Consider the following 26,354-nt stretch of genomic DNA (forward strand, 5'->3'; position numbering starts at 1 on the left):
AGGGGTCCTTGATGTGGAAAAGTTTGCGAACCACTGTACAAGATATTCTGGTTCACCCTCCACACCAGGTAGTGGCTGCAGTGGTGGTCTATGTGATACGCAGGTATACGCAGTAATATACCCACTAAGACAGCTCCAGGATTTCCATATACCCACTTAAAAAAGCTCAATGACCCACAACAACATACTTTCCATTATAGTTTTGATATAATTTGAATTGTCATGTTTTTTCTTCTTCACGCTAAATAAAGGGATTTCCACCGTAAATTGGTGTATCCGAACACAGGATAAGAAGTCGTTGATTTACCCCCACACACACACACACACACACACACACACACACACTATGATATGTCCCCCTCCCCCAAAGGCAGATTCTGGCCAATATACAGTACAGTATACCCACTACAATACATTAGACTACACCACTGGGTGGCGGTGTTGCACCAAATAGTGCGATACCACCACTTAAAATCAAAGAAGATTGAACGTGCGGCAGCAGCGGGGCGGGCTTCATGCTCTGCGGAGTCGAGCATGTCGTCAGCAGCGGGCTACCGGTACTTTCTAACCCTAACCACGGTGGTTATGTCAAAGTAAACGACTAAAAGCCTTTTTGGAAATGTAGTGTATTTCACCGGTGTTTCCGACCGCGGACACTGGATATACTAACGTTACAACCGGTTATAACCGAACTTAACTTCCCCTGGAGTCAGAGCACCAGCCAATATCCTACACCTACAGGACTGTGTAAGTTTGCCATACTAATGTTAGTTGTATTATAGTTTGTAGTTAAGTTTATCTTCGGTTTTACATTATAATGAACAAAGCACAACAATGTGTGTGCAATTGAGAAAAACATGATCATGCACCTGTTTACACCAGTCCAGTTCACATAATATGACACACAACCGAAAAAATAAAGTAAGTAAAGGCTTGTTTATCCTTATCCTATGCTAGCTTAGTTATAACACTAATCATTTTACCCTTTGGCAAAATACATCTGCAACTTAAATCCATCTACTTTATAACCGCGGTAGTCAAAGCATTAGGAAATGAATACCTTCATATATCAAAGGTGTTTATAACCGTGAGCCTGTGAGTTTTTCAGGGGCGGATCTTGTGATCTGGGGGCCCCAGGTAAGCGCTGTCTTGCTTGAAACACAGATAGGGGTCACACTTCACTTAGTCTGTATCCATGACTTTCCACTTCCGGGTGCTAGGGTAATAGCTAGACTATCTGTCCAATCTGAGTTCTCTGTTGCACGACTAAAACAACCTTTGAACGTACACATGTTCCACAAAAACAAGTTCCTTCCCGAGGCTATTTTGCAGAGGCACCATGGCTCCGTCCGGCGTTTAGCGCTGCCCATGAAGTTTGTGATTGGTTTAAAGAAATGCCAATAAACCAGAGCACTTTTTCTCCCATCCCGGAAATACTGTGTGGACTCGCCATACCCTCCTCCGCAGCGCTGTGGAGGAAGGTCTGGCAATGCGAGACTACACTCAACTTAACAGCATGCTGTGCACACTGCACATAATAACGCATTAAAGGAGAAAGGGTATACACAATGCACAGGGGGTGGGAGGAAGGGTGGACCAATAAGGGTCACAGGTAAATCCAACATTGTGTGCAGCTAGTGGAATCATCATTCCTTGACAACATGTTTGCAAATATTTTCTTTTTTTAAGTGAACATATAGAAATAGGGGGCAATGCTAAAAATGTGGATAAATACAGACAAAACTGGGAAAACCTTTTTTCCTATTTGTAATTGAAGGCACAATAACAGATCACTGCATTTACTTTTGACTTGTCATAGTAGGAAAAGCACAGCTGAAATTGATAACCTTAACGATGGCTCAGTTCCATCAAGTGTCCCAGTAAGATATTTCAGTGAGTCAGCATGAACAATACCAGGACCTCTCCTAAGTGGAATACAGCCATCATTAATGGTTTAATACCAGGGTCTCTCCTAAGTGGAATACAGCCATCATTAATGGTTTAATACCAGGGTCTCTCCTAAGTGGAATACAGCCATCATTAATGGTTTAATACCAGGGCCTCTCCTAAGTGGAATACAGCCAGGGTCTCTCCTAAGTGGAATACAGCCATCAGTAATGGTTTAATACCAGGGTCTCCTTAAGTGGAATACAGCCATCAGTAATGGTTTAATACCAGGGCCTCTCCTAAGTGGAATACAGCCATCATTAATGGTTTAATACCAGGGTCTCTCCTAAGTGGAATACAGCCATCATTAATGGTTTAATACCAGGGTCTCTCCTAAGTGGAATACAGCCATCAGTAATGGTTTAATACCAGGGTCTCTCCTAAGTGGAATACAGCCATCAGTAATGGTTTAATACCAGGGCCTCTCCTAAGTGGAATACAGCCATCAGTAATGGTTTAATACCAGGGTCTCTCCTAAGTGGAATACAGCCATCAGTAATGGTTTAATACCAGGGTCTCTCCTAAGTGGAATACAGCCATCAGTAATGGTTTAATACCAGGGCCTCTCCTAAGTGGAATACAGCCATCAGTAATGGTTTAATACCAGGGTCTCTCCTAAGTGGAATACAGCCATCAGTAATGGTTTAATACCAGGACCTCTCCTAAGTGGAATACAGCCATCATTAATGGTTTAATACCAGGACCTCTCCTAAGTGGAATACAGCCATCAGTAATGGTTTAATACCAGGACCTCTCCTAAGTGGAATACAGCCATCAGTAATGGTTTAATACCAGGACCTCTCCTAAGTGGAATACAGCCATCAGTAATGGTTTAATACCAGGACCTCTCCTAAGTGGAATACAGCCATCAGTAATGGTTTAATACCAGGTCTCTCTTAAGTGGAATGCAGCCATCAGTAATGGTTTAATACCAGGGCCTGTCCTAAGTGGAATGCAGCCATCATTAATGGTTTAATACCAGGACCTCTCCTAAGTGGAATACAGCCATCATTAATGGTTTAATACCAGGACCTCTCCTAAGTGGAATACAGCCATCATTAATGGTTTAATACCAGGACCTCTCCTAAGTGGAATGCAGCCATCAGTAATGGTTTAATACCAGGGCCTCTCCTAAGTGGAATGCAGCCATCAGTAATGGTTTAATACCAGGGTCTCTCCTAAGTGGAATGCAGCCATCAGTAATGGTTTAATACCAGGACCTCTCCTAAGTGGAATGCAGCCATCAGTAATGGTTTAACACCAGGGCCTCTCCTAAGTGGAATGCAGCCATCATTAATGGTTTAATACCCGGACCTCTCCTAAGTGGAATGCAGCCATCATTAATGGTTTAATACCAGGGTCTCTCCTATGTGGAATGCAGCCATCAGTAATGGTTTAATACCAGGGCCTCTCCTAAGTGGAATGCAGCCATCATTAATGGTTTAATACAGGGTCTCTCGTAAGTGGAATGCAGCCATCAGTAATGGTTTAATACAGGGCCTCATCCTAAGTGAAATGCGGCCATCATTAATGGTTTAATACCACAGGTGCTCTACAAATCAGTAATAATGAACATCAAATGGGTTATCAAGCTGAAATGCAAATCATTGTAATGATGGTAAATACAGTAATGAATAATTCTTATACGCAAAACAACAGACTCCCCAGTGCCTTAATCAATCTCTCTAACAAATTCCTGACATCGTTAATGTTGTCAAACACTTTTAGTAACAATCTGAGTAGTCAGCAAAAGTAAAACTTGTAAATCATATAGGGACAAAAATCAAGGATGCACAATTGCCCCATTAAATCACCTTGCAGCTGCATTCGCGCTGGCCCGTCATTGCGATCTCGCTCAATACTGGACCAAATTCAAAGAGTTTTGGTCACATCAGTCTGTTAGACACAAATGCATGGGGAAATGGGTTGGAAAAAAAACGGCAGTTACCCTTTAAAGTGCCCATATTATGAAAAAATCACTTTTTCTGGGATTTGGGGTGTTCTTTTGTGTCTCTGGTGCTTCCACACACATACAAACTTTAAGAAAAAATCCATCCATGCTGTTCTGAGTGAGATACGGTTTCTGAATGTGTCCTGCCTTCAGTCTCCTGGTGAGCTGTTCAAAATCGGCTCGGACTGTGACGTCACAGTCCGAAATGAGCTGGCTAACCACAACCGTTAGCTCGTTAGCATGCTAACCGTTAGCATTAGCATGCTAACGCTAATGCTAACGCTAGCATGCTACCTCGTTCTCAATAGCAAAGCACTGCTACAACACACACAAGTTCACCACAATCTACAAAAGAACTACTTACATGTGCGCCCTCATTTAGAAGTCTCCCAGCTAATCCTGCCTTGTAACTGACCAAAATTGGAGAAACAGGCTCTCTTTTACTGTCTCTAGAGTTAGCTAGCTGACATGATCTACATCTGAGCTACTGAGCATGTGCGAGTGCAATCAAAGATAGTACAGAAGAAGAAGATGAAAAGAGGTCTCACTCTGTAGCTAAAACAGAAACCAGGTGAAAAGAGGAGCTGCAGCAGTGAGAGAGAGCTGTGCAGTACAACACAAATATGGTGTTTTTAGAAAATTAAACCATGTAAACCTATTCTGGTAAAACCTTAAAATACAGTTATGAACCTGAAAATGAGCATAATATGGGTGCTTTAAGCATCAGTTTCAGCATCCATGCATTGGCTGAATGAACACTTCAGAGTCTTTCACTCCCTTCGATAGCTCAGTTGGTAGAGCGGAGGACTGTAGGTAAATACCAGTTATCCTTAGGTCGCTGGTTCAATTCCGGCTTGAAGGAGGTTTTTTAGTTGCTGCCCAATGGAACGATGTCAAGGAACATCATTTAAAAACCAAGCAAATCAAATGTCTAAGTCGACAATTTGACAACCAACTACGCTGCGTAGTCAATCTTTCTTTTCCAAGGGGTTGTTGACTGGCCGCTTCAGATCACCAACGCAGCAATATGATTACTGTGCTTTACACTCGGTTTCACAGACGGCTTCAATAACAGCAGAGCAGAGCGGTTCTATTCATTCCCTGTGAGAACAGCAGCATGAGCGAAGACGCTGACATCATGTCAGTATCCATGCATGGGGCTGAACAAGCAAAGGCTGCTGACTCGTGCTGACATGTTTGCAAATATTTTCTTTTTTTAAGTGAACATATAGAAATAGGGGGCAATGCTAAAAATGTGGATAAATACAGACAAAACTGGGAAAACCTTTTTTCCTATTTGTAATTGAAGGTGCAATAACAGATCACTGCAGATTTACGCTAATGTCTTAGCTTTCCATAATAATTATATACAGGGAAATTAGGTGTTTGTGGCATGACCGTTTGACTGCTCATTAAAATGGTTGTGCTACAGCTACTTGATGCACTTGTGAACGTGGACGAGCATTCATTTGTCCGACAGAATCAAATGCAATGAAACCCACGGCTCTAAAATAAAAATAAAAAATACTTTAACATCTTTCCATTCTGAATGGAAAACTAACAAAAATGACATCCTTCGAGCCGGAGTTGAACCAGCGACCTAAGGATAACTGCTATGATCAACCTACAGTCCTCCGCTCTACCAACTGAGCTATCGAAGGGAGTCAGCAGCCTTTGCTTGTTCAGCCCATGAATGGATGCTGACATGATGCTTAACCAAAGTTTAACATTCTATAAAGTTACTACTACCACTGTCAGCGTCTTCGCTCATGCTGCTGTTCTCACAGGGAATGAATAGAACCGCTCTGCTCTGCTGTTATTGAAGCCGTCTGTGAAACCGAGTGTAAAGCACAGTAATCATATTGCTGCGTTGGTGATCTGAAGCGGCCAGTCAACAACCCCTTGGAAAAGAAAGATTGACTACGCAGCGTAGTTGGTTGTCAAATTGTCGACTTAGACATTTGATTTGCTTGGTTTTTAAATGATGTTCCTTGACATCGTTCCATTGGGCAGCGACTAAAAAACCTCCTTCGAGCCGGAATTGAACCAGCGACCTAAGGATAACTGGTATTTACCTACAGTCCTCCGCTCTACCAACTGAGCTATCGAAGGCAGTGAAGGTCCCTGAAGTGTTCATTCAGGTAATGCATGGATGCTGAAACTGATGCTTAAAGGGTAACTGCCGTTTTTTTTCCAACCCATTTCCCCATGCATTTGTGTCTAACAGACTGATGTGACCAAAACTCTTTGAATTTGGTCCAGTATTGAGCGAGATCGCAATGACGGGCCAGCGCGAACGCAGCTGCAAGGTGATTTAATGGGGCAATTGTGCATCCTTGATTTTTGTCCACTAAATGATTTAGTTTTTGCTACTGACAGGCTCAGATTGTTACTAGAAGTGTCTGACAACATTAACGATGTCAGGACGTGACTTTTTGTCCAAAGCGGTGTAGAGAGAGGAACGCGAGTCGAGAAAAAGGCGTTCTGGGAGTCTGTTGTTTCGGAGTAAGGTACAGAAATCATAGGCTCCTGTTATCTAAAAGATTTACAATGCCTTGGCTCAATATTTAAATGATTTCGGCAATGTGGATGAGGTCATTATAATTGGATGGCCGCCCGTTTTCATTTGTGTTGTCAGACACTTTTACTATCAATCTGAGCCTGTCAGTAGCAAAACAAATCAAGGATGCACAATTGCCCCATAGGCCTTTTTCACAGCAGACATGTTGACATGTCATAGTAGGAAAAGCACAGGTGTGTTCCAAACCATTAATGATGGCTGTATTCCACTTAGGAGAGACCCTGGTATTAAACCATTACTGATGGCTGCATTCCACTTAGGAGAGGTCCTGGTATTAAACCATTAATGATGGCTGTATTCCACCTAGGAGAGACCCTGGTATTAAACCATTACTGATGGCTGTATTCCACTTAGGAGAGACCCTGGTATTAAACCATTAATGATGGCTGCATTCCACTTAGGAGAGGTCCTGGTATTAAACCATTAATGATGGCTGTATTCCACTTAGATCAATTACAGCTGATTCCCTTCTAGGATACACACTCAGGTGTTGAGGTTCTTTCAATCGCATGATCATAAGGTAGTACATACAGTAAAAGAGGACCTATTGGAACAATATACTGTAGATGAACACAGAAAATAAGAAAAATGCCTTCACGAGGGAGAGGAAGAGGAGTACCAGGACAATTCTGTCTGTCTCCTATTTTTCATAAACCCCACATTCTATAAATCTACTCTGAGATGGGTCAATCATTTTTTGTATTGAATCTCTGCAGCAAAAGAAACAAAATGGTGGCCGGGTTGGCTCAGTGGGTAGAGCAGGCACACATATACTTGGAGGTTTATTCCTCAATGCAGAGATCCAGGGTTCAAATCCGACTTGTGACGATTTACTGAATGTCTTTCCCCTTTCTCAACTAGCAGTCCTGTCAAACAAAGGCAGAAAAGCCCAAAAAATATTATTTGAAAAAAATTTACTAAACCCAACAAAACAAAAATGTAGAGAGGCTTCAAGAGAAACTGCAGTCCAAAACACAATCTATGATCAATACAATCACTATTGTCTATTCTATAAGGGCAGACCTGACTGACACATATAAAATAATGCAGTTTCTGTAATTCCATAGGATGTTAGTGTTTTGTATGACATTGTGCTATGATTGACTAAATGTTCCTGTTGGGAGAGAACATGTGTTAGTGTTTTGCAAGAATTATTTGATTTTGAGACATGATTGCATTGTTTTGGTAACATAGTGTATTGTGTTAGTGAATTATTGTATTTTGAAAATTAGTGTTGGAGTTTAGTTTACAATGTGTGATTTTGAACATGAAATTAACTGTTTTGCCAATTGTGTGTTGTAGGTGTGTTGGTGCGTTAACAGTTTAGGAAAGTTGTTAAAAGTATTGAAAAAAGTGTCATAGCGATCGTAAAAAACTGTAAGCATCAGTTTCAGTATCCATGGATTAGCTGAACAATTAAGAGATTTTTGCTCCTTTCAATAGTTCAGTTGGTAGAGTGGAGGACTGTAGGTTAATACCAGTTATCCTTAGGTCACTGGTTCAATTCTGGCTTGAAGGATGTTTTTTCGTTGCTGCCAGGTTGAAAAAAAAACGTAGTTACCCTTTAACACTGTGTCCTTTTGTGCTGATGGGCCATTAACACGTCATCACTTTCCATCTCTAGAGCGCTGCATTTCCACCTCTATAGCAGCAAGGACACACACATAAGCAGCTCCCACACACTCTGTGTGTCCCAAACATGCGTGTGCCCATCTGTTCCCATTGGTACCTGCTTTGACTTTTTTTCAATGAGATCTTAATCAGGAAAGATGAGAGGCAGCCCCAAAAATATTATTTACAGTAGTAAATCTATTCATTTTATTTACTTATCTTATACTGTACAACATAGACTGTGTTTTCAGTGGGAACAATAACAAAGACAAGTTTTCAGGATGATGTTCTTGATATGGTCCTGCAGGTGGAGATGCATGTGCAAGTACTGTATTTCGGTTTACACTAATAAACAGCATGCTTATTTGTAATTAACTTACATATTGATTTAGAGTTGTAGGGTTAAATGAATGGTTGTTAAAAAAATACAAAAGCATCAAATATTTGAATGAATATGATCCAAGAGGCACATCTTAAATGACATAAAAACTCAAGGAGTACAGCGGAAATACTACAAGAAACTTGAGAAATATTTCACATTTTATTACAGTTTGTATAAAATTGAAATACCCTCTACCAACATGTCTATCTTCTCACTGAAAAGTCTATTAAATCATCTAGTATAACTAAAATAGTAATTTACATTATTTCACAAAATATTACAAAGTACTGCTGTATTTCATTTCATCAACACTACAGAAAATCACACGTAACACTGCAAAACGAGTAGCATTTCTGAGGGGGATTTCTTTTTGTAACATTTAATGTTTACTAACAACAAACCACATCATGTTTGGGGATGATTTTGAATTGACAATAAAGTGTAAAAAGAAGTATCTTCATCACACTACAGTTTGACAGCTGCATCTTACCAACCCCACTTCAGCCTTTACTGTTCATTTCTCTACATGCTGTGCTTCTATCTTTAAAAGCAACTTATATTTAATTTACAGTTTACTTTAATAAAAATATATAACAGGCAAAGTCCGAAATCAACACTTGCCAAGTGCCAAATGCGGGTAAGTTTTCCGTTTGGTGAGTAAATCTCAGAGGGCTGTCCACCAGGGGTCAGTCCAATGGTCCCACAGCCAAATGGTCCCACAGCCCAATGGTCCCACAGCCAAATGGTCCCACAGCCCAATGGTCCCACAGCCCAATGGTCCCACAGCCCAATGGTGCCACAGCCCAATGGTCCCACAGCCCAATGGTGCCACAGCCCAATGGTCCCACAGCCCAATGTTCCCACAGCCCTACGTTCCCACAGCCCAATGGTCCCACAGCCCAATGGTCCGACAGCCCAATGGTCTGACAGCCCAATGGTCCCACAGCCCTATGTTCCCACAGCCCAATGGTCCCACAGCCCAATGTTCCCACAGCCCAATGGTCCCACAGCCCAATGTTCCCACAGCCCAATGGTCCCACAGCCCAATGGTCCCACAGCCCTATCGTTCCCACAGCCCAATGGTCCGACAGCCCAGTGGTCCCACAGCCCTATACTCCCACAGCCCAATGGTCCCACAGCCCTATGTTCCCACAGCCCTATGTTCCCACAGCCCAATGGTCCCACAGCCCTATGTTCCCACAGCCCAATGGTCCCACAGCCCAATGTTCCCACAGCCCAATGGTCCCACAGCCCAATGTTCCCACAGCCCTACGTTCCCACAGCCCAATGGTCCGACAGCCCAGTGGTCCCACAGCCCTATACTCCCACAGCCCAATGGTCCCACAGCCCTATGTTCCCACAGCCCTATGTTCCCACAGCCCAATGGTCCCACAGCCCAATGGTCCCACAGCCCAATGGTCCCACAGCCCAATGGTCCCACAGCCCAATGTTCCCACAGCCCTACGTTCCCACAGCCCAATGGTCCCACAGCCCAATGGTCCCACAGCCCAATGGTCCCACAGCCCAATGGTCCGACAGCCCAGTGGTCCCACAGCCCTATACTCCCACAGCCCAATTGTCCCACAGCCCTATGTTCCCACAACCCTATGTTCCCACAGCCCAATGTTCCCACAGCCCAATGGTCCCACAGCCCTATGTTCCCACAGCCTTATGTTCCCACAGCCCAATGGTGCCACAGCCCAATGGTCCCACAGCCCAATGGTCCCACAGCCCAGTGGTCCCACAGCCCTATACTCCCACAGCCCAATTGTCCCACAGCCCTATGTTCCCACAACCCTATGTTCCCACAGCCCAATGTTCCCACAGCCCAATGGTCCCACAGCCCAATGGTCCCACAGCCCTATACTCCCACAGCCCAATTGTCCCACAGCCCTATGTTCCCACAACCCTATGTTCCCACAGCCCAATGTTCCCACAGCCCAATGTTCCCACAGCCCAATGGTCCCACAGCCCAATGGTCCCACAGCCCAATGGTCCGACAGCCCAATGGTCCGACAGCCCAGTGGTCCCACAGCCCTATACTCCCACAGCCCAATTGTCCCACAGCCCTATGTTCCCACAACCCTATGTTCCCACAGCCCAATGTTCCCACAGCCCAATGGTCCCACAGCCCAGTGGTCCCACAGCCCAGTGGTCCCACAGCCCAATGGTCCCACAGCCCTATGCTCCCACATTTGTAAGATTTTTCTTAAAATTAGGCCCTATGTTAGGGTTAGGGTTAGGGTTACATTCCATCTGTAGTCCATTGCTACTGGATAACAGGTTGGGTGTAATTGGCTACCAAACTGGGAGAAAGGGGGATAAAATCTATGAAACAAATTTATGAAAAAGGAAATGTGGGAACATGTCTGCATGTCGGAGCTTCGCGGGGGCGGGCCAACACACACACACACACACACACACACACACACACACAAAACATACACTAATGCAAAGACCCGCACACACCGGAACGAGAGCCAACAGGTCACTTCTGTTTACTGATAGCTAGAATTTACCGCGGGCTAATTAATTAGCCAGAATGTGGCGATTTTTGGCAAGAATCAGACATCCTTCCAAAAGAAAGTACGATGAAAACGAAAAAGATAAACCAGCAGGACTTGCAACCCCAACCAGAAAATGTTGTGATGTACGTTACAAAAAGAAATGCAATTTAATATTTTGGCTGGTAAAAATATGCTTGGCCGGTAGATTTTTTTCATCTACCCGCCAACTTGGCCGGTGAGTCAAAAAGTTAATTTTGGACACTGATCACAGGCAGTAGTGACATTATTTTAAAAACCCAGAAAATGGTTTTGAGATATTTCCCAAACTCCGGGCAGATGTGCAGCAAGTTGCCACCCAGAGTCAGGATACAGTAAGACGGTCTGACCTTCCACTTGCGATGTGGAGAGTTTAAACTGACGGGCGTTCAGGTATGGCTGTGGGAGGAGCGGGCAGGGGACCCATTAGATTGGGTAAGAGAGCCAGTGTAGTTGGGGCAACTGGTGTAGCAGGGCGGGTTGTCAAGCTCAGAAGATGGAGATCCAATACTGTTGCTGGAGGAGTCATCCATGGAGGGATCCTGCAAAACAGGACGACTTCAGCCCAAATCCCTTCTCTGCTACCAATTATCCAGTAAAACAAAGTTCATGTAGTAAAATACTATTTATATTGTGGAAAAGGCTCCTAGATTAGTCCTGAGTTTCTGCAGTTGAGGAGATGGATCATACAGAGGCTGCTTGTTGCTGCTTGTGTGTGTGGGCATGCAGCTATTTGTAAGTGCCTAACTTTTCTATTTGTAATGTTGTGTTTTATTGTCTGTGTGGGACGCTAACAATGACAAGTATGCATGTTCTTTACCGTTTAGCATAGTAGTTTTACGTAAGAGTCAGAGTCTGCATAGTTTATTTACGGCCGCACCTAGCGATTAATTTTATTGTCGATTAATCTGTCCATTATTTTCTCGATCCAGTTGTTTGGTCTATACAAAATATCAGAAGTGGTGAAAATTGTCAGTCAGTGTTTCCCAAAGCCCAAGATGACGTCCTCAAATGTCTTGTTTTGTCCACAACTCAAAGATATTCAGTTCACTGTCCCAGAGGAGAAAAGAAACCAGAAAATATTCCCATTTAAGAAGCTTATATTTGACAACTAATCAATAATCTATGCAGCTTAAATATTGCTGCATTTATTCCTTTTAACGCTTCATATTTTCCATTGCTGCTTATAAAAAATACAGTAAGTGAGAGAAGATGATGTATATTGTAAAGTAATACCATAAGTTTAAAGTTTTTTTTAATTTACAACTGATAATGTTAATTTAGCAAATGTGTAGTTGTGAAGTTTCCCTTAGTATTAACTTTAACTATTTAACTAGTGTATATCGGTGTGCCTGTAACACACAAAATACCAAATTATTATTAGAACCCCATGATATTAATTGAGCACATTCATGTTCCCAGATGGATAACTGCCTCTGGTTCCAATGATCACATCGGTCTTTCCTGTATCACCACTCTCAGGACAATCTTACATTTTCAGTTGCTCTATTGATAACACTGTATAAATAGCATCTTCAAGGGGACGCTGGAGTCACTTCAGATTTTTAGTCTTGTTATCTTTTGTGAGTCACAGAATGTAACATGACAGTGGTGATGAGAGAGTTACCTTTTGCTGCAGGATGTAAAGTGAAGTTACAGCATTTATTCCATTATGCGCTGTCATTTTTGGAAGCACATCATCTGTGGCAAAGAACAAAACATTTCCCTTCTGGCCTCATCATAGATTAGCTGATCACTATTTGTATTAACTGTCATCACAGTGGACTATTAATTCAGTAGGACAATACTGTACCTGTGTGATTGATTGGTGAGAGATCAGCGTGGTCATAAAAGCGGGTGAGAGGCTTTCTAGCTGGATGTCTTTTCCTAGCAAAGACAAAATGATGGCAATGCATCAATGTTTTGTTATTTGCACCCCAGAGCTGCCTTTCTAAAGTCAGTCTTGTGCTTTTTAGGGTTGATTTAAAAACTTGTTTTAGCAATTCTTACTTTTTGGAAGGCGTCCAGCAGGCACATACTGTTACCAAGGTGATGAGGAGGAAGATGCCCCCCGTGGAAAGGATAATATAGAGAGAGCTTCTTCCTGGTAGGATATGCAAAATTACAGGTGAAAAGCGTAAACAGTGAACAGAACAACACAAAGACTTACATGAAAGGATTTTACAGAATATGATTGTTGAATATATATTTCAAAAAAATCTGCTCGGGGGATTTATGCCATGGTTTTGGTTGTGTCCCACTTGCAATAATAGAGGACCAGGTGAAAAACCCTGCAGTCAAGGGGGGTAGCTACAGCTTACGCCGGGCATGATAAAGACACGGACGGAGAAATGTGCCAGTTCTCCATCGTATACAGATCACTAGAAATATCCGTTGGCAACGATAGATGGAAAGCCATCCTGCCGACATTTCGGGACCGATTGGTGGGGATTGCTATAGACCAGGGGGGTCAAACTCAGTTTCCCAGAGGCCCGCACTGGAAAAAGAGAATCACACCAAGGGCCAGGCATGTAGAGTTTATTGACGTGCTTTTGTTACTGCATGCCACTTTTTTAAAACATTTTGGTAGTTTTTTTTTTTTAAAGCAACACTATGGAACTTTTCCCGCTTCGGTCCCCCTACAGGTTGTCTCATTGGAACTACAGCTCACGCTAAAAGTTACATAGTAACTATATAGTTACATATAATATGAAAACTCTCTGCTTCTGGGGGAATTTCTGAGTCTCAAGAGTCGGCAAATCTGCCATATTCTGCTTTGAATGTCAGGTCATTGCCTTTAAAAAACGTTCCTGTGTTTTTGGTTTGGCGCACAACTAGGTGGGCCAAAATGTATTGTAAACCCAAATGATACGGGAAATGCAAAGGGGTTGGGGGTACGTTTAACATACATAAAAACATAAGTACAGCAAAAGTCTACTGTATTGTGTCACAAATTGTTGAGGCGTTTTTGGTGCAATGTCCACAAAACAAGTTCCTTCCTATTTGCAGAGCCACTGTGCTTGTTGGCCGTAAGTTTGTTTAAAAATCAAACACCCGAGTATTTGTTTATCTCCTCTCCCAGAATGTATCTGTGGTGTAGCCAGACCTTACTCCACAGCACTGTGGACAATGCGAGACTGCTACCTGGGTAGCTCTTCTGAGTTCTCCGGTCTGATTAATATGTGTAGATAACATCTCTTATGCTGCTTCCCATGTCACTGTGTCTAGCATGATGTGTTTAACTATTGTTGGCACTGCCAAGTGATAACTTAGACAGTATCACTTACTGTAGACAGTCAGTCTGACAGGCAGGCTTGTCATATTGCCCACAGGATTCTCCACTGCGCAGCTGTAGATGTCATCATCTCCCATCAACACTCGTGTGATGGTCAAGAACTTCTGGTCAGGGGACAACACGAACCTCGTCATATTGGTCAGCGGCTTTCCACCTTTGAACCACCTGTATGTAGTCCTGGTTCCATTGTCGTGGGAGCAGTTGAGGACGACGTTTTCGCTGAGCTCCAGGACTGACAAAGCCTCCATGTGGATATAGGGCCTGGATATAGACTCTGAATATAGGTGACAGATAGATAGATAAAACAGTTTCCAAACATTTAAATAGACAAAAAAGAACATGCTGACCGCCATGTTTGATGCAGTATGTATGGTCACTCTGAGGTCTAAAACACAACATTTCCGAAAATAGAACAATTTCCGTTTCAGTTATTGGTCAGATGTAGGCTATCTGGGGCGGGAGCAAGAACGTAAATACAGGAAGAAGGTCCTGGACGTCTCCATGGTCAAAACAGCTCATTTCAATTAAATCATTTTTCAGACATTGTTTTGCGAGTGAAGTTAATACCATTTTTTTTAAATAGGGTTATTCACCGTCTCCCCTAGACTTAGATAGGTGGGCAAACACATTTTTTGTCTCAGTGCGTGCATTGTCTTAGTCCGGCAGCGCCACCGCTAGTTTAGCGTAGCATAGTGAATGGAATCCTTTGTTGCCGGTTAGCATGTCGTGAGTAAAAGTGAGCCAAAAAAAAAAAAGAAAATACCTAATTAATTCTTGTGGCCTGCATATTCACAACGAGTACAAATAGCAATGCAGATTAAGACTAGGCGATTTCCTAGGCAGATATTGATTTAGGACTATATTGGGGCGAAGCACTGCTACTTGGGCGCAGAGATATCACGCAACAAAGGTTCCTTTAAACTTTAGCGACGGCTGGTTTGACCACAGAAATGTGAGTGACGGCGAGCTTGACCGCAGTCTGTTTCTGTAAGAGAAACACTGCATGCTGCTACAGTTTGCATGCTCTGCTCTGCCGCATCGCAGATTGCAAAGCCCACCTGACTACAGGAGCTGTTTGGCTCAGACTGGAGGAGTACACGTAGTTGGGGCGGTTCGAGGTCAGATCACATTTTAACCACAAACAACAAAAATATGTATTCATTTAATGATTAAATAAGGTAGTTTCTTCAAACTTACCTCAATTATAACTTGTCTCCTGCTAGTTGTACTACAGCACTTACTTCTAAAAAATAAGCATATGCCTATTTTAGAAAATATGTTTGCATCTCTTTTCGGTGTTGTACTTTGTAGACGGTCCCGAAGCACTCGTCTTGCCGTCTCAACACTCTAAACAGAGCTGAATTAGCAAACATTTTATGCATTTCTTTCACATCTACTGCAGTCAGATTCACTGTGTTCACTCGGAAGGAATCACTTCACATGGGTAGGCCCTTGTAATGACATTTCGAACATGTTAAGAGGCTGAAAGCACGTTTAAAACTTTTTGCCCTGTTTCAGCCTCCTGGGTGCTAACGCTAGCAGGAGGATAACACGGTGTAGGCAACGCCGATTGTTTTCCGTTTTTTTCGCTACTGACAGCGCTCAACACTACACGCTACAAACAACAGAGCTACGTGTTGAAATCGACCGGAATTCTCCTTTAAGAGGAAAAAGTGATTTAACTTTTACATTACAACTCGTACAATATCACTTCTCTTCCTACCATCCACAGTGAGCGTGATGCTGCCCTCTCCTGTAAAGGTATCATCTGTGATTGAGATCTCCACGTCATAAGTTCCGTCATCAGAGATTCTGAGGTTGTGGAGAAGCAGTGTCCCATTCTCAAATACCAGGATGCGGTCACGATACTCGGGCCTCAGGGTCCCAATGATGTCAGTTCCAATCGACTGGACAACAGTGACAGACTTTTCCCTCTTGAGCTGCCACTTGATGACCGGCAGGTCGAGGCTGAAGCTATTGTAACGGACAGACAGCAGGGCCTCCCCCCCTAGTGTTCCTCTAATGAGAGTGTTGGGGATAGTCATATTCACTGCCAGCACCCCACCTGCAGAGAAACACAGGAGAGAAACTACGTTAGATTTCAGGGTTTCCCCCCAAAAAGTTGTTAAGCCCGGTGGCAAGTGTCTTTTTGTGACGAGGGCCCGGCTGGAGCCAGTCCCAGACTGATGGCAGCATTAATGTAGAGTCCAATAGTTTCTGTAACAGAATCATTGACGGAATTGCGAAATTGAGAATTTAAAAAAGCTATAAGACAGATTCCATAGGGCCCAACATTAAGTCAGTGCTAAAAGCTAACTGGAGATTTGAAAATATGACTGTCTTAAGTTTTCAACCGAGCCATCTTACTGTACCTGTAGTTTAAAAGAAATTCTAAAAAGAAATTAAAAAATAATTCCCAGTGGCTTATGCCTGGTGGAGGGCAATTTAGGCCCGGTAGGCCACCAGGCTTGCAGAACACTGGGGGAATTTTCTTTTTCATGTCCACACCATTCCAACATAGGCCTAGCACTTGTACAAGTTAAATGATAACCTCCATGATCACCCGTGAATCGCACAAAAAAACATCTTGTCAGGCTCCAACCCAGTGCGTTTGTGTCTGAACTACCAGCTTTAAAAACAACAACGGCGGTTCTGATAGACAGATGGTTCATCCAATCACCTGCCAGATATTTTTTGAAAGTGCCTGCCCTTTTCCAAACAGTTTTCCTGGCTGTCAGGTTAGCTCTACTGAACTCAGCCCGACAAAGGCAGAGCAGAAACTACAGGAGCAGTGAAGTTGAGAAAAATAGTTTTTAGGCTAGAAAACTGTGACATGCATTTAGCTGTTTTACCGGTTTATTAGGTACAACTAGCTAAAACGAATGCAGTCTAATACAACAGTCCTGCAATACATCCTAAATTATAACCTTCATGACGGTGGGATTTATTACAGGATTGTTGTATTAGACTGCATTCGTTTGAGCTGTACCTTATCTGGCAACTGAGTGTAGAAATGTTGTAATGCCTTAATATTACGCTATTCTTTTTTGGGTTCATTTTTTTTCACCTCCAAAAATAATTGCCACACATAATACCTAAAAATGCAAATCCTTCACTTCAATCTTCACAAAATGCTGAAAATGTATCCACAAACAAAATGTGTTCTTTTAGCCCTTTGTTTTTGTTTAAGAAAAACAATTTTATCTTGATTATTTACAGTCCATAGCTTAAAAGAAGATAAATGCATACAGGTGTTTGTCTGTCCAAGTGCTATTAATTATGTATGTATTCATATACAGTATATTTTAATGTTATTTTACAAGCTTGGAAGTAAGTGTTAATAAACAAACACCAAGAGGAATCTACCCGTCAGCCAGAGATGTTTCTAGCTGTTATACCTACAGCTATTTATAGTTTCACAAAGTCTACTCTTTCACTATCATATTGCTGAGAATTAAAAAAAACAACAAGATTATTTATTTATATAACATCTGCACGTGGCAAAAACAGACATTAATTGTCGGTCCTCAGTGGGACGCAAACTCGGTCTACTGCATTAAAGTTCGGATGAGCTACACACCCATCCAGCGCCCTGACTCCACACTCTATTCACACTATTCTGCCTTGCTACATAAAGGACACGCCAATTCCTGCATTGGTACTAACTGTTGGCATTGGACAATGGTCCCCTATGTACATTTGAATCATCCAATTTTTATTTCATCATTTTTAGGGATACCGCTGTCTATTGAAATAGCTTAATTAACGACCAACAGCTCTTGCACACAGGCGAGATGTAAATAGTCGTGATTATATATTGTACACGTAAGTTTTATTGTTTTTTCAACTCCAGTAAGCGATACAGTAGTTAGCTGAAGGTTTAGTGGGCACCACGCCCCATCTCTGCTGTATACTGGATCCAGTTTGCATGGCAGATCCACATTACCATGGGAACAGCTGTCAGCCCTTGGGATGGGCCAGCATTAGCCAACAAAAGTGGGGATTGTTTGGCAAAAATGTCCTTCTTGGCAGTTCATGAAAAGAACACTGGGAAAAATCCAGATGCCATCTCAGTTTTGCAGAAACAGAGCAACTCAGTGACTCTGCTGCTAGCCACAACAATAGCAGGACAGTGATGAGCCACAGCTGAAAATCACTGACCATCTGAAAACGCTGCCTCTGAGTCAGCCTGTATTAATTACAAAGGGTGGGCACAAGGCTGTAAAAGCAGCCCCACAGTCTAATGCAATCCAACACCCCAACAACAAATACTATCTTTGTGATGTCTATAATGTTCACTTTTCAGAGCGTCATCAATTCAACTGATATTGACAAACATGTTGCAATACTATGCATAATACGGCAAAAATGACCATGAGTAAAACTTGTACATGTTCTATTTGAATTAATTTTAAATTATACAAAAAATGTGTTTATTTCCATAATAGATCGTTTCATCCAGCAAGTTAGTGTTGATTAACACTGCATTAGTAAAATCATATCTGCAGTTTGCATTTTTTATGCCCTCATACTGACACCAACCAACAAACAAAAAACTAAATAAAAAGCAGACTTCATTAATCAGCTTTGGCTTATTTGCTGCAATGTAAATTATGACAAACTTAATCTTTGCAAAATGCATAAACATGCAAGTGACCATTGTTAGGGAAATTTTAAAACAAATTCTAAAGTAGGAAATTTGACATACCTGAATTGAAGGAACCGAGACACATGAACAGAACTATTTGGGAAATAATTTTAGCTTTTGAAGGAGCCTCCTTCTCTGCCTTCATCTTGGGTCTCAAGCTTTGTTTTCCTCCCAGACAACCAGCATGATTCGTGACTCTGGGACGGAGAACACAAGTCGTCCATTCAGACTCTGCTGGGACTGAGTACATGTTGTTCTCAAAAGCCAATAGAGGCAGGACAAAAGTGTGTGTGTGTGTGTGTGTGTGTGTGTGTGTGTCTGGATGTCTGTTTTGTACATTTAGTTAGCTTTATGTTTTTATTGCAACAACAACTGATGTGTTCATAAACAGAACAAAAGCTTTAACATCGTCAGTGTTCATCACCCCACAATATGAGTATAGTATTGTCTTTCAACCTCACCAGTGGTGGGGCTAAACTTGTAAATTATAAAATGATAAAAAGAAGAAGTCTATCCTCTGGGAAGCAATAATGTACTCAGTAAATATAATGGCATTGGCTCATTAGACTTGTATGTGTATTCCTGGTGTACAAACTGACATTTGGGTCCAATGTTGGTGCTAAAGGAAAAGGCAGGAGGTGTCACCAAAACGTGGATTAATAATCTGGGGACCATGAATATCTATGGTTGTATTAGTTTTCAAGACAAAGTTTCACAGACTCAAGGGTTGCTCAAAGGAAAATATGGTCCCGTTGTTAATGGAAAGGTCGGGGGGGGATCACCGAGATTATTAGCAATCATCCTACGGGGACCATGAATGTCCATATTGGGAATTTTGCCTATACTTGTCAGAATATAGGTATTTTACTTTGAACCAAACTGTTGGACATGAAGATGGATCGATTAACCAGCCAACCAAATGACCAACCAACCAGCTAACATGGCCATCCTCAGACCCTACTAGTCGGGATATAAATGTTTGTTTTACCTTATGTTAGAAGAATATCATGCCTAAATCCAGTTAATGAAAACTTTCCATTTGCTGTTCCCAGCTAGTTGGCATAAGCTACAGACAAGGGCTCACTCCGGACAAACGTATACCTTACATGCAGTCACCAAAACACATTGTGTGTATCACACAAGGGATATTTCAGGGATATTTGAAACATGTATAGTTTATGTACTGTATATCTATTTTCACTTGCTAGCAGTGTTTTTCCTGCCTTTAGCTGCTTTTTTTGGCACGTCATTGTTACCTTAAGATCAGTGGAACAGTGTGAAACCATTGGCAGGAATGTGTATTGCGTTACCCACATGCACAAACCACAAATGCCTTACCGCACATATTATATACATTATGATGACTACAGGTGTGTGTCGTACGACGGGCAGTGTGCAATTTGTTGGCTGGTGGCAGTCTGTGCATGTACTGTGTGTATTTTTTATGTATTTGTTTTTTTAGACATTTTAATGCAGAAATAGTACATAATATATCTTTAACAGCAGATACTGAATGTCTCCAAGACAAATTTTCTTTGGGCCAATAAAGTCAATCTTATCTTAAAAGTTAGGAGATCACCTAAGTCAGCATAGATCCTCTGGGGACGATGCATGACTGTACAAATGCGCCTGGCAGTCCATCTAACAGTTTGCCATCCCTAAAACCAAAAATCCGTCTGACTTTTAGATCAATATGAACCGTTCATAAAAATAACCTTAGGACATTATGATAGGTAGGAAAGTCAGCCAGATGACTGAGAAGGAGTCGATATCAAGCATTTAATGAGCTGGTCGCTTTTAAGAAGATGCTAAATCACGCTAAAAGGAGGCAGACTGGCTGTAGATGTATTTATGATTGTGGTTGACTTGGGAAATATTTGCAGCTGTTTTTATTTATTTTTAATTTTTTTGTGTACTTTGTGTATATGTGTTACTGTACTGCTGCCTGTCTTGGCCAGGACAATCTTGAAAAATAGATTTTTAATCTCAAGGTTTTTTACTGGTTAAATACAATTTAAATAAACTCAACTCAATATGCTTGTATTGTAAAAATCATTTGAAAAACCTCTACCTATTAAAATACACACACACACACACACACACACACATACACACAATCTATTCTGAACCCTAATTTGCATATTCCAGAACACTTCTTTGTGATGTTACTGACGTGACCTCATGATAGAACTTGTCCCCATGTTCCGTGTTCCGGTCACCTTACCTTCAGAACACACACACACAGTGGGAAGTTCACTCTTAAGATACTTGTGTTGGATCTTCATTCAATCGTTACTCTGAAGTTATCGTGTTAGAAACTTCTTTAACATTATCATGAAAAAAGACTATGCAAAGACTCTCGTTGCTCTGGCCCTAAGGAGAGTCCAAGGTAAGTGTGAAATCAAGGCAACAAACCTGCAGTCACTCATGTTAATGATCCATATAACTTATTAGGTAGAGTACGCAGAATAAATACCTTAAAATATACACCTCTAATTTCTGCTATTGAGTTCTTTATCGCACTGTGATCTGAGTCTGTACTCTGGGATAATAAGAAATGACAATTTAAAACACTTAGCGACTATAATTCACAACAAATTGATGTTTTTCTCATTTGTAGACCGCAGGTGTTCAGCGTCTGCAAATGATGGCCCGACTAGGACGATTAAAAGAAAGGCCACTCGTGGCAGGAAGACCCTTAGAAAAAAGACAAGGGTCCCGGAAACTGAACACCCAAACACCTCTAAGGGTGATGTCGGCGTGGGAGGAGTGAAGAGGACAAGATTTGACCTTAACAAGCATGACATGGAGACGGCGTCCTGCTCAGCGGATACTGGTAGGCTGTGGCCTGATCATGTGATATTACTGCTGGGAGTGTACAGTATACCTCTATCGTTTTACTGAACACGAGGATCAGGACAGTGGTGGAAGAAGTACTCAGATCTTTAACTTAACTTAAAGTAGCAATACGTAAGTGATACATAACTAAAAGTCCTGCATTCAAAATCTTGTAAAGTACAAGTACCTTTAGAATTGTACCTAAGTACAGTATTTGAGTAAATGATCTTAGTTTCTTCACATCACTGGGTTCAAATTTAGTGGATTCATTATTACAGAAATGTCCAACTAGGGAATTGGCAAATTGATCTAATCTTTAATTCACCTGAATTACAAAGGAAAACACATTTTCTTCCCTCTAGTGGTATCTATTTATGCAGATAGTTTTGGATTTTTTCACCTAGGTTTTGAGATATTTGTCTTTTTTGAGATTTTTGCATCGGAATAGTGCCCTGGGTAGAAAAGATAATCCACTGAACACACTGGTGGCAGATTCTTTGGGACTATTTCTTTGGTAGAAGGTAGTTCCAATATGAACTGTTCACGCCGAGGCTTGTGGATTATCCAGAGTAACAAGGAGTTTTTGGAGATAGATGTTGCTAAAATGTTCTTAAATGTTTCATTGCTGTGAGCACCACAAACTCCACTCCATCCACCTCCATTGTATTGGGGGAGACAGATATCTCTAAACCTGGACAAATAAAACCCAAACTATCCGCATGGATAAATACCACTAGAGGACAGTGAGAAATATTGTTTTTAATAATAAAACTTTAGACAGAACCAGGCTAACCGTTTCCCCCAGCCTCAAGAGTCTTTATGCTAAGTTAGGCTAACCACAGCTCAACTCCAGCTTTGGCGGCCATTTTGGAAGGCACCGAATGACGGCCTGTTTTGTCATTTAGTTTGGAGGACTTATTGTCCGTGTTAGTGCCTGTGACTGTCAACAAACTGATGTTCCTCTGGGGGGTTTCTCATGTAGAAAGCTGCAATCCATCTGTGAATGATGTGGGCAAGAGAGGTGTTAAGAGGAAGGCCGTCGCCGATGGAGAAGGACCAAGCAGGAAAATAAAAAGGAAATCAGACCTGAAGGAGACCAAACTGGATTTGTCCGTCGCTGCCCTAACAGGTCAGTAGATAGTGATACATTTAGGGTTTGGCTTTATGTTAGCATGATATACATTAGGTGTAATATTACATAATTGGTGTTCCTCACAACTGTATTAAAGCAAAATATGCGTGTTTGTCTGTTTAGCAAAATTTAAGGCCAAATACCTCGAGCAGGATCAGCTGGGCGTGGGAGGATGTGGATCTGTGTTTGCCGGATATCGCAGAGCAGATCATTTACCTGTAAGTGTTACGCACGCATTCTTGAACACAGACAGAGTATGGTCCGGAAGTGCTAACCAAAGTCCTGTTTGTCCTCGTAGGTTGCCATCAAACGCATACCAAAGGACAGAATCCTCTGCAAAGAAGTGGTGAGCAACACCTACTGCTGTTGAAATGAGCTGTATTCAGCACTGCACTCTCTTACTGAATGCCTTATGGATGAATGATTCTATATTATTCTCTATAACGTTCCTCTCCCTCATCCTCCATTTTGTTGTGATGTTTCAGGACCAGAATGGGAAGCAGCTGTCCGCGGAGGTCGCCGTCATGTTAAAACTTGCGGCTGGAACAAATGGATCAGTGGGGACGTCAGCATCAGTGTCCCTACTGGACTGGTATGATTTGGACCAGGAGCTGATCCTGGTGCTGGAGAGACCAGTTCCCTCCAAGGACCTACTCAATTACATCGAGGACAACGGAGGTTTCCTACAGGAGGAACAGACCAAGGTAAGCTACTAGAGGATCCTGTGTGTGTGTGTGTGTGTGTGTGTGTGTGTGTGTGTGTGTGTGTGTGGGTGGGATTATGATAACATTGTACTCACCATAAGTCATTGCTCTGATGGAGCAAGAAACAGGCTGTGGAGGCAGTCAAGCCCCAGCCAAACAAAGAGAGAAACAAACGGAAATTATAACCAGCTCCACTGAAAATCTTTTGAGTATTTTGGAAACTTCCGGAAAATTTGGTCGCTGCTACGTCACCCTGATCGTTGGTCTGATTGGTTGAAGGACTATCCAATTGCGCCCAGAGGCATTTGAGCGGCGTCCGTTGGTGACGCCCCCTTTGGAAATGAGCTGCGAATGAACGTTCCCCAGACCCACTCTCAGTTACAACTGAGAAGGGTCTGGTGTCAACCAGGCTAGGCTACATTTAATGACAGCGATCACAGCCATGAGAAAATGTCATACAACCCTCCTCTCCTGATCCCTCATCTCTCTCCTTTTGTCTCTCAGATCATACTGACACAGCTTGTTGATGCAGCAATTGAACTTGAGAACCACTGCATCTTTCACCGAGACATCAAGGTTGAAAATATACTAATCGAGACCGGTTCAGATGTCCCTCGCGTTCGCCTTATCGACTTCGGACTGAGTTGCTTCACTAAGAAAGGATCCCTTTACCGCAATTTCTACGGTAAGGAGTCTAGCTTCTACTCTGCTCTTCACGAACTTTCTTGTCTATGACTCTTACATTTAGACAAAGCTTCTTCTCCGCCTCATCCTCACCGTCGTATTATTATGTCCGTGTATTGTAGGTACCCCTTCTCACATCCCTCCCGAGTGGTACAGTCATTGTTCCTACAGGCCCGGCCCCACCACAGTGTGGCAGCTGGGAGTGGTCATGTTTGAAACGCTCCAAGAAGTTCCATTTGAGACCACCAAGTTCCTTGAAAACAAGTTGAGAATCAGCAAACAGCTGTCCAAAAGTAAGAACAAACATACAGCAGGCACAAATCTGTTCATTTTAAGTTCACGTGATGGATCACTGTATCCGTCACCGTCATCTTTCTTCTTCTTCTTCTTCTTTCTCCAGACTGCCAGGATTTCTTGACAATGTGTTTGACCGAAGAACCCCAACAGCGTCTTACCCTGGAGCAGCTCCAACTTCACCCATGGCTCAGATAAACCAGCATTACACCCACACACACGCTTAAAGTCCATAAATCTATCCAATGCCATACATAAGTGTCATCCAAGTACTAATGCTGCTCTTTCTTTGACAGAAAGACAGATTTGAGAAACTGCTGCTTGACATATTTAATCGGACTTATCTAATTGAACTTGGATATTGGACTTTTTACAGTAATTGGCCTTTGTTCAGATCCTGTAGCACCCCCAGCCATCCCAGGAGAGGTGATCTCTCCTCGAATTGCCTTTCCCGAGGTTTCTTCCCATTTCTGCTAGCCTCAGGATTTTGGGGAGTTTTTCCTTGTTTTCTTGGAGAGCTTGGGCTGGGTCAGGAGCTGCTGCTAATACAGGCTGTGAGAGCCTAATTAGCTATTATGTGATATAATAGTCTAAATCTGAGCCATAAAAATAAACTGCAATTAAAATCAAAACCAAATGAATTCACCTTTTCATCATGAATTAAAAAAGAGTGACATAAACAAAACAGAAATGGTTAAGACACTTGAACAGGAAAACATAATACATAGGGATAACCTAAATAAAATCTTTTTAAGAGATTATGAGAAGCTCCAGAGCTGAGGGGCCCGGTCACCTGCGGGTCTGGATTCAGGAGCGGCCCGAGGAGACCTGCCTCTGGGACAACGCGCTGTTAGTATGTAGGGGAGCAGCAATTCCCATCAACTCTCAAAATCAATCAACTCTAAAACTGAAAATAGAGGTAATGTGATCTTGTTTTTTGGAATTCGTGAAAAGCCCGGCAGCTGCATTTTGTACCAGGAAGAGTGAAATGGTTTTGAGACTTAAAACCAGCGGTGGAGGAAGTATTCAGAGCCTTTACTTAAGTAAAAGAAGGCTACTTCTAGGCTACTAATACCACACAGTAAAAATACTCTGTTACAGTAAAAGTCCTGCATTAAAAACGTTCCCTCAGTTAAAGTCTGTAAGTATAATCAGGAAAATGTAGTTAAAGTATTAAAAGTATATCACATCCCTGTGACTGTTATAATATTATATATTATACATAGAAATACAATGGATTTTATTTATATGATATTATATCGTTAGATTATTATCACTCATGCATTAATTTAAAAGCAAGATTTTACTGTTGGAGTTGGTTGAGCTGGAGCTCATTTTGAACTATTAACTAATGATTTTGTTTTTTATTATGGATTCATCTGCTGATTATTTTTCAGTACAAAATACAACACCGTTTAGAAATTAGAGGAAGCAGGTATAAGTAGGTGAAATAACTTGTTTACTGGTCTGTAGCCAGTCATCAACTGCTACTCAGCATGACTGCTGAAATGAAACTATTAATTATAAATCAAAATCAAATAAAACAAAAATGTTTTTATCTACATCAAGACTAAATGTGCGAATAAAGTCATTTACATGGTCGAGCAATGCATAGCTGTGACTTTAAGGCTCTACATCAGGGGTCTTCAATGTTTTTTAAACCAAGGACCCCTTTACTGAATAAAAAGACGGAGCAGGGACCTCCTACTAAATGTTGTATGAAATAAAGTCGCATATTAGACTA

At 41.9% G+C, this 26,354-nt stretch overlaps 2 protein-coding genes and 3 non-coding genes across 8 annotated transcripts; 2 read left to right on the plus strand and 3 right to left on the minus strand.

The window, feature by feature from the left end:
• The first annotated feature begins 510 nt into the window (after positions 1-510).
• On the plus strand, positions 511-25,758 carry LOC120543844 (serine/threonine-protein kinase pim-1-like). 3 transcript variants are annotated; one of them, XM_039777147.1, is made up of 9 exons: positions 511-747; positions 21,579-21,794; positions 22,779-22,925; positions 23,052-23,146; positions 23,227-23,274; positions 23,414-23,632; positions 24,137-24,317; positions 24,439-24,609; positions 24,717-25,758. In XM_039777147.1, exons 2-9 carry the CDS (start codon positions 21,764-21,766, stop codon positions 24,806-24,808), a joined length of 984 nt encoding a protein of 327 aa, XP_039633081.1. In that variant the 5' UTR covers positions 511-747; positions 21,579-21,763; the 3' UTR covers positions 24,809-25,758. The 3 variants fall into 3 exon arrangements, with proteins under 3 accessions (XP_039633081.1, XP_039633082.1, XP_039633080.1); XM_039777148.1 differs by lacking the exon at positions 511-747 and adding an exon at positions 14,524-14,594; XM_039777146.1 differs by lacking the exon at positions 511-747 and adding an exon at positions 21,213-21,347.
• Positions 4,675-4,760, plus strand: trnay-gua. The gene is given in 2 exon segments: positions 4,675-4,711; positions 4,725-4,760. It is a non-coding gene; the product is annotated as a tRNA-Tyr (tRNA).
• On the minus strand, positions 5,471-5,559 carry trnay-gua. Its single transcript is given in 2 exon segments — positions 5,471-5,506; positions 5,523-5,559. It is a non-coding gene; the product is annotated as a tRNA-Tyr (tRNA).
• Positions 5,925-6,010, minus strand: trnay-gua. The gene is given in 2 exon segments: positions 5,925-5,960; positions 5,974-6,010. It is a non-coding gene; the product is annotated as a tRNA-Tyr (tRNA).
• On the minus strand, positions 10,724-19,213 carry LOC120543846 (hepatocyte cell adhesion molecule-like). 2 transcript variants are annotated; one of them, XM_039777149.1, is made up of 7 exons: positions 19,019-19,212; positions 16,034-16,375; positions 14,303-14,584; positions 13,026-13,119; positions 12,829-12,902; positions 12,643-12,716; positions 10,724-11,557 (listed from the first exon to the last, which is right to left on the minus strand). In XM_039777149.1, exons 1-7 carry the CDS (start codon positions 19,206-19,208, stop codon positions 11,405-11,407), a joined length of 1,209 nt encoding a protein of 402 aa, XP_039633083.1. In that variant the 5' UTR covers positions 19,209-19,212; the 3' UTR covers positions 10,724-11,404. The 2 variants fall into 2 exon arrangements, with proteins under 2 accessions (XP_039633083.1, XP_039633084.1); XM_039777150.1 differs by having other exon boundaries at positions 11,418-12,065; positions 19,019-19,213.
• Positions 25,759-26,354: the final 596 nt, after the last annotated feature.

Source organism: Perca fluviatilis, chromosome 16 (assembly GCF_010015445.1).
Source record: "Perca fluviatilis chromosome 16, GENO_Pfluv_1.0, whole genome shotgun sequence".
Taxonomy (NCBI): Eukaryota; Metazoa; Chordata; class Actinopteri; order Perciformes; family Percidae; genus Perca; species Perca fluviatilis.

Excerpts from the sequence above, each read along its gene's own strand:
- LOC120543846 (XM_039777149.1), bottom strand. The coding sequence starts at position 19,208 with ATGTACTCAGTCCCAGCAGAGTCTGAATGGACGACTTGTGTTCTCCGT. Across the intron at positions 16,376-19,018 it reads TCTCGGTTCCTTCAATTCAG|GTGGGGTGCTGGCAGTGAAT; the intron begins GTATGTCAAATT and ends GTTTCTCTGCAG. Across the intron at positions 13,120-14,302 it reads TGTCAGACTGACTGTCTACA|GAAGAAGCTCTCTCTATATT; the intron begins GTAAGTGATACT and ends ATATCCTACCAG.
- LOC120543844 (XM_039777146.1), top strand. The coding sequence starts at position 21,293 with ATGAAAAAAGACTATGCAAAGACTCTCGTTGCTCTGGCCCTAAGGAGA. Across the intron at positions 23,147-23,226 it reads GCAGAGCAGATCATTTACCT|GTTGCCATCAAACGCATACC; the intron begins GTAAGTGTTACG and ends TTGTCCTCGTAG. Across the intron at positions 23,633-24,136 it reads TACAGGAGGAACAGACCAAG|ATCATACTGACACAGCTTGT; the intron begins GTAAGCTACTAG and ends TTTGTCTCTCAG.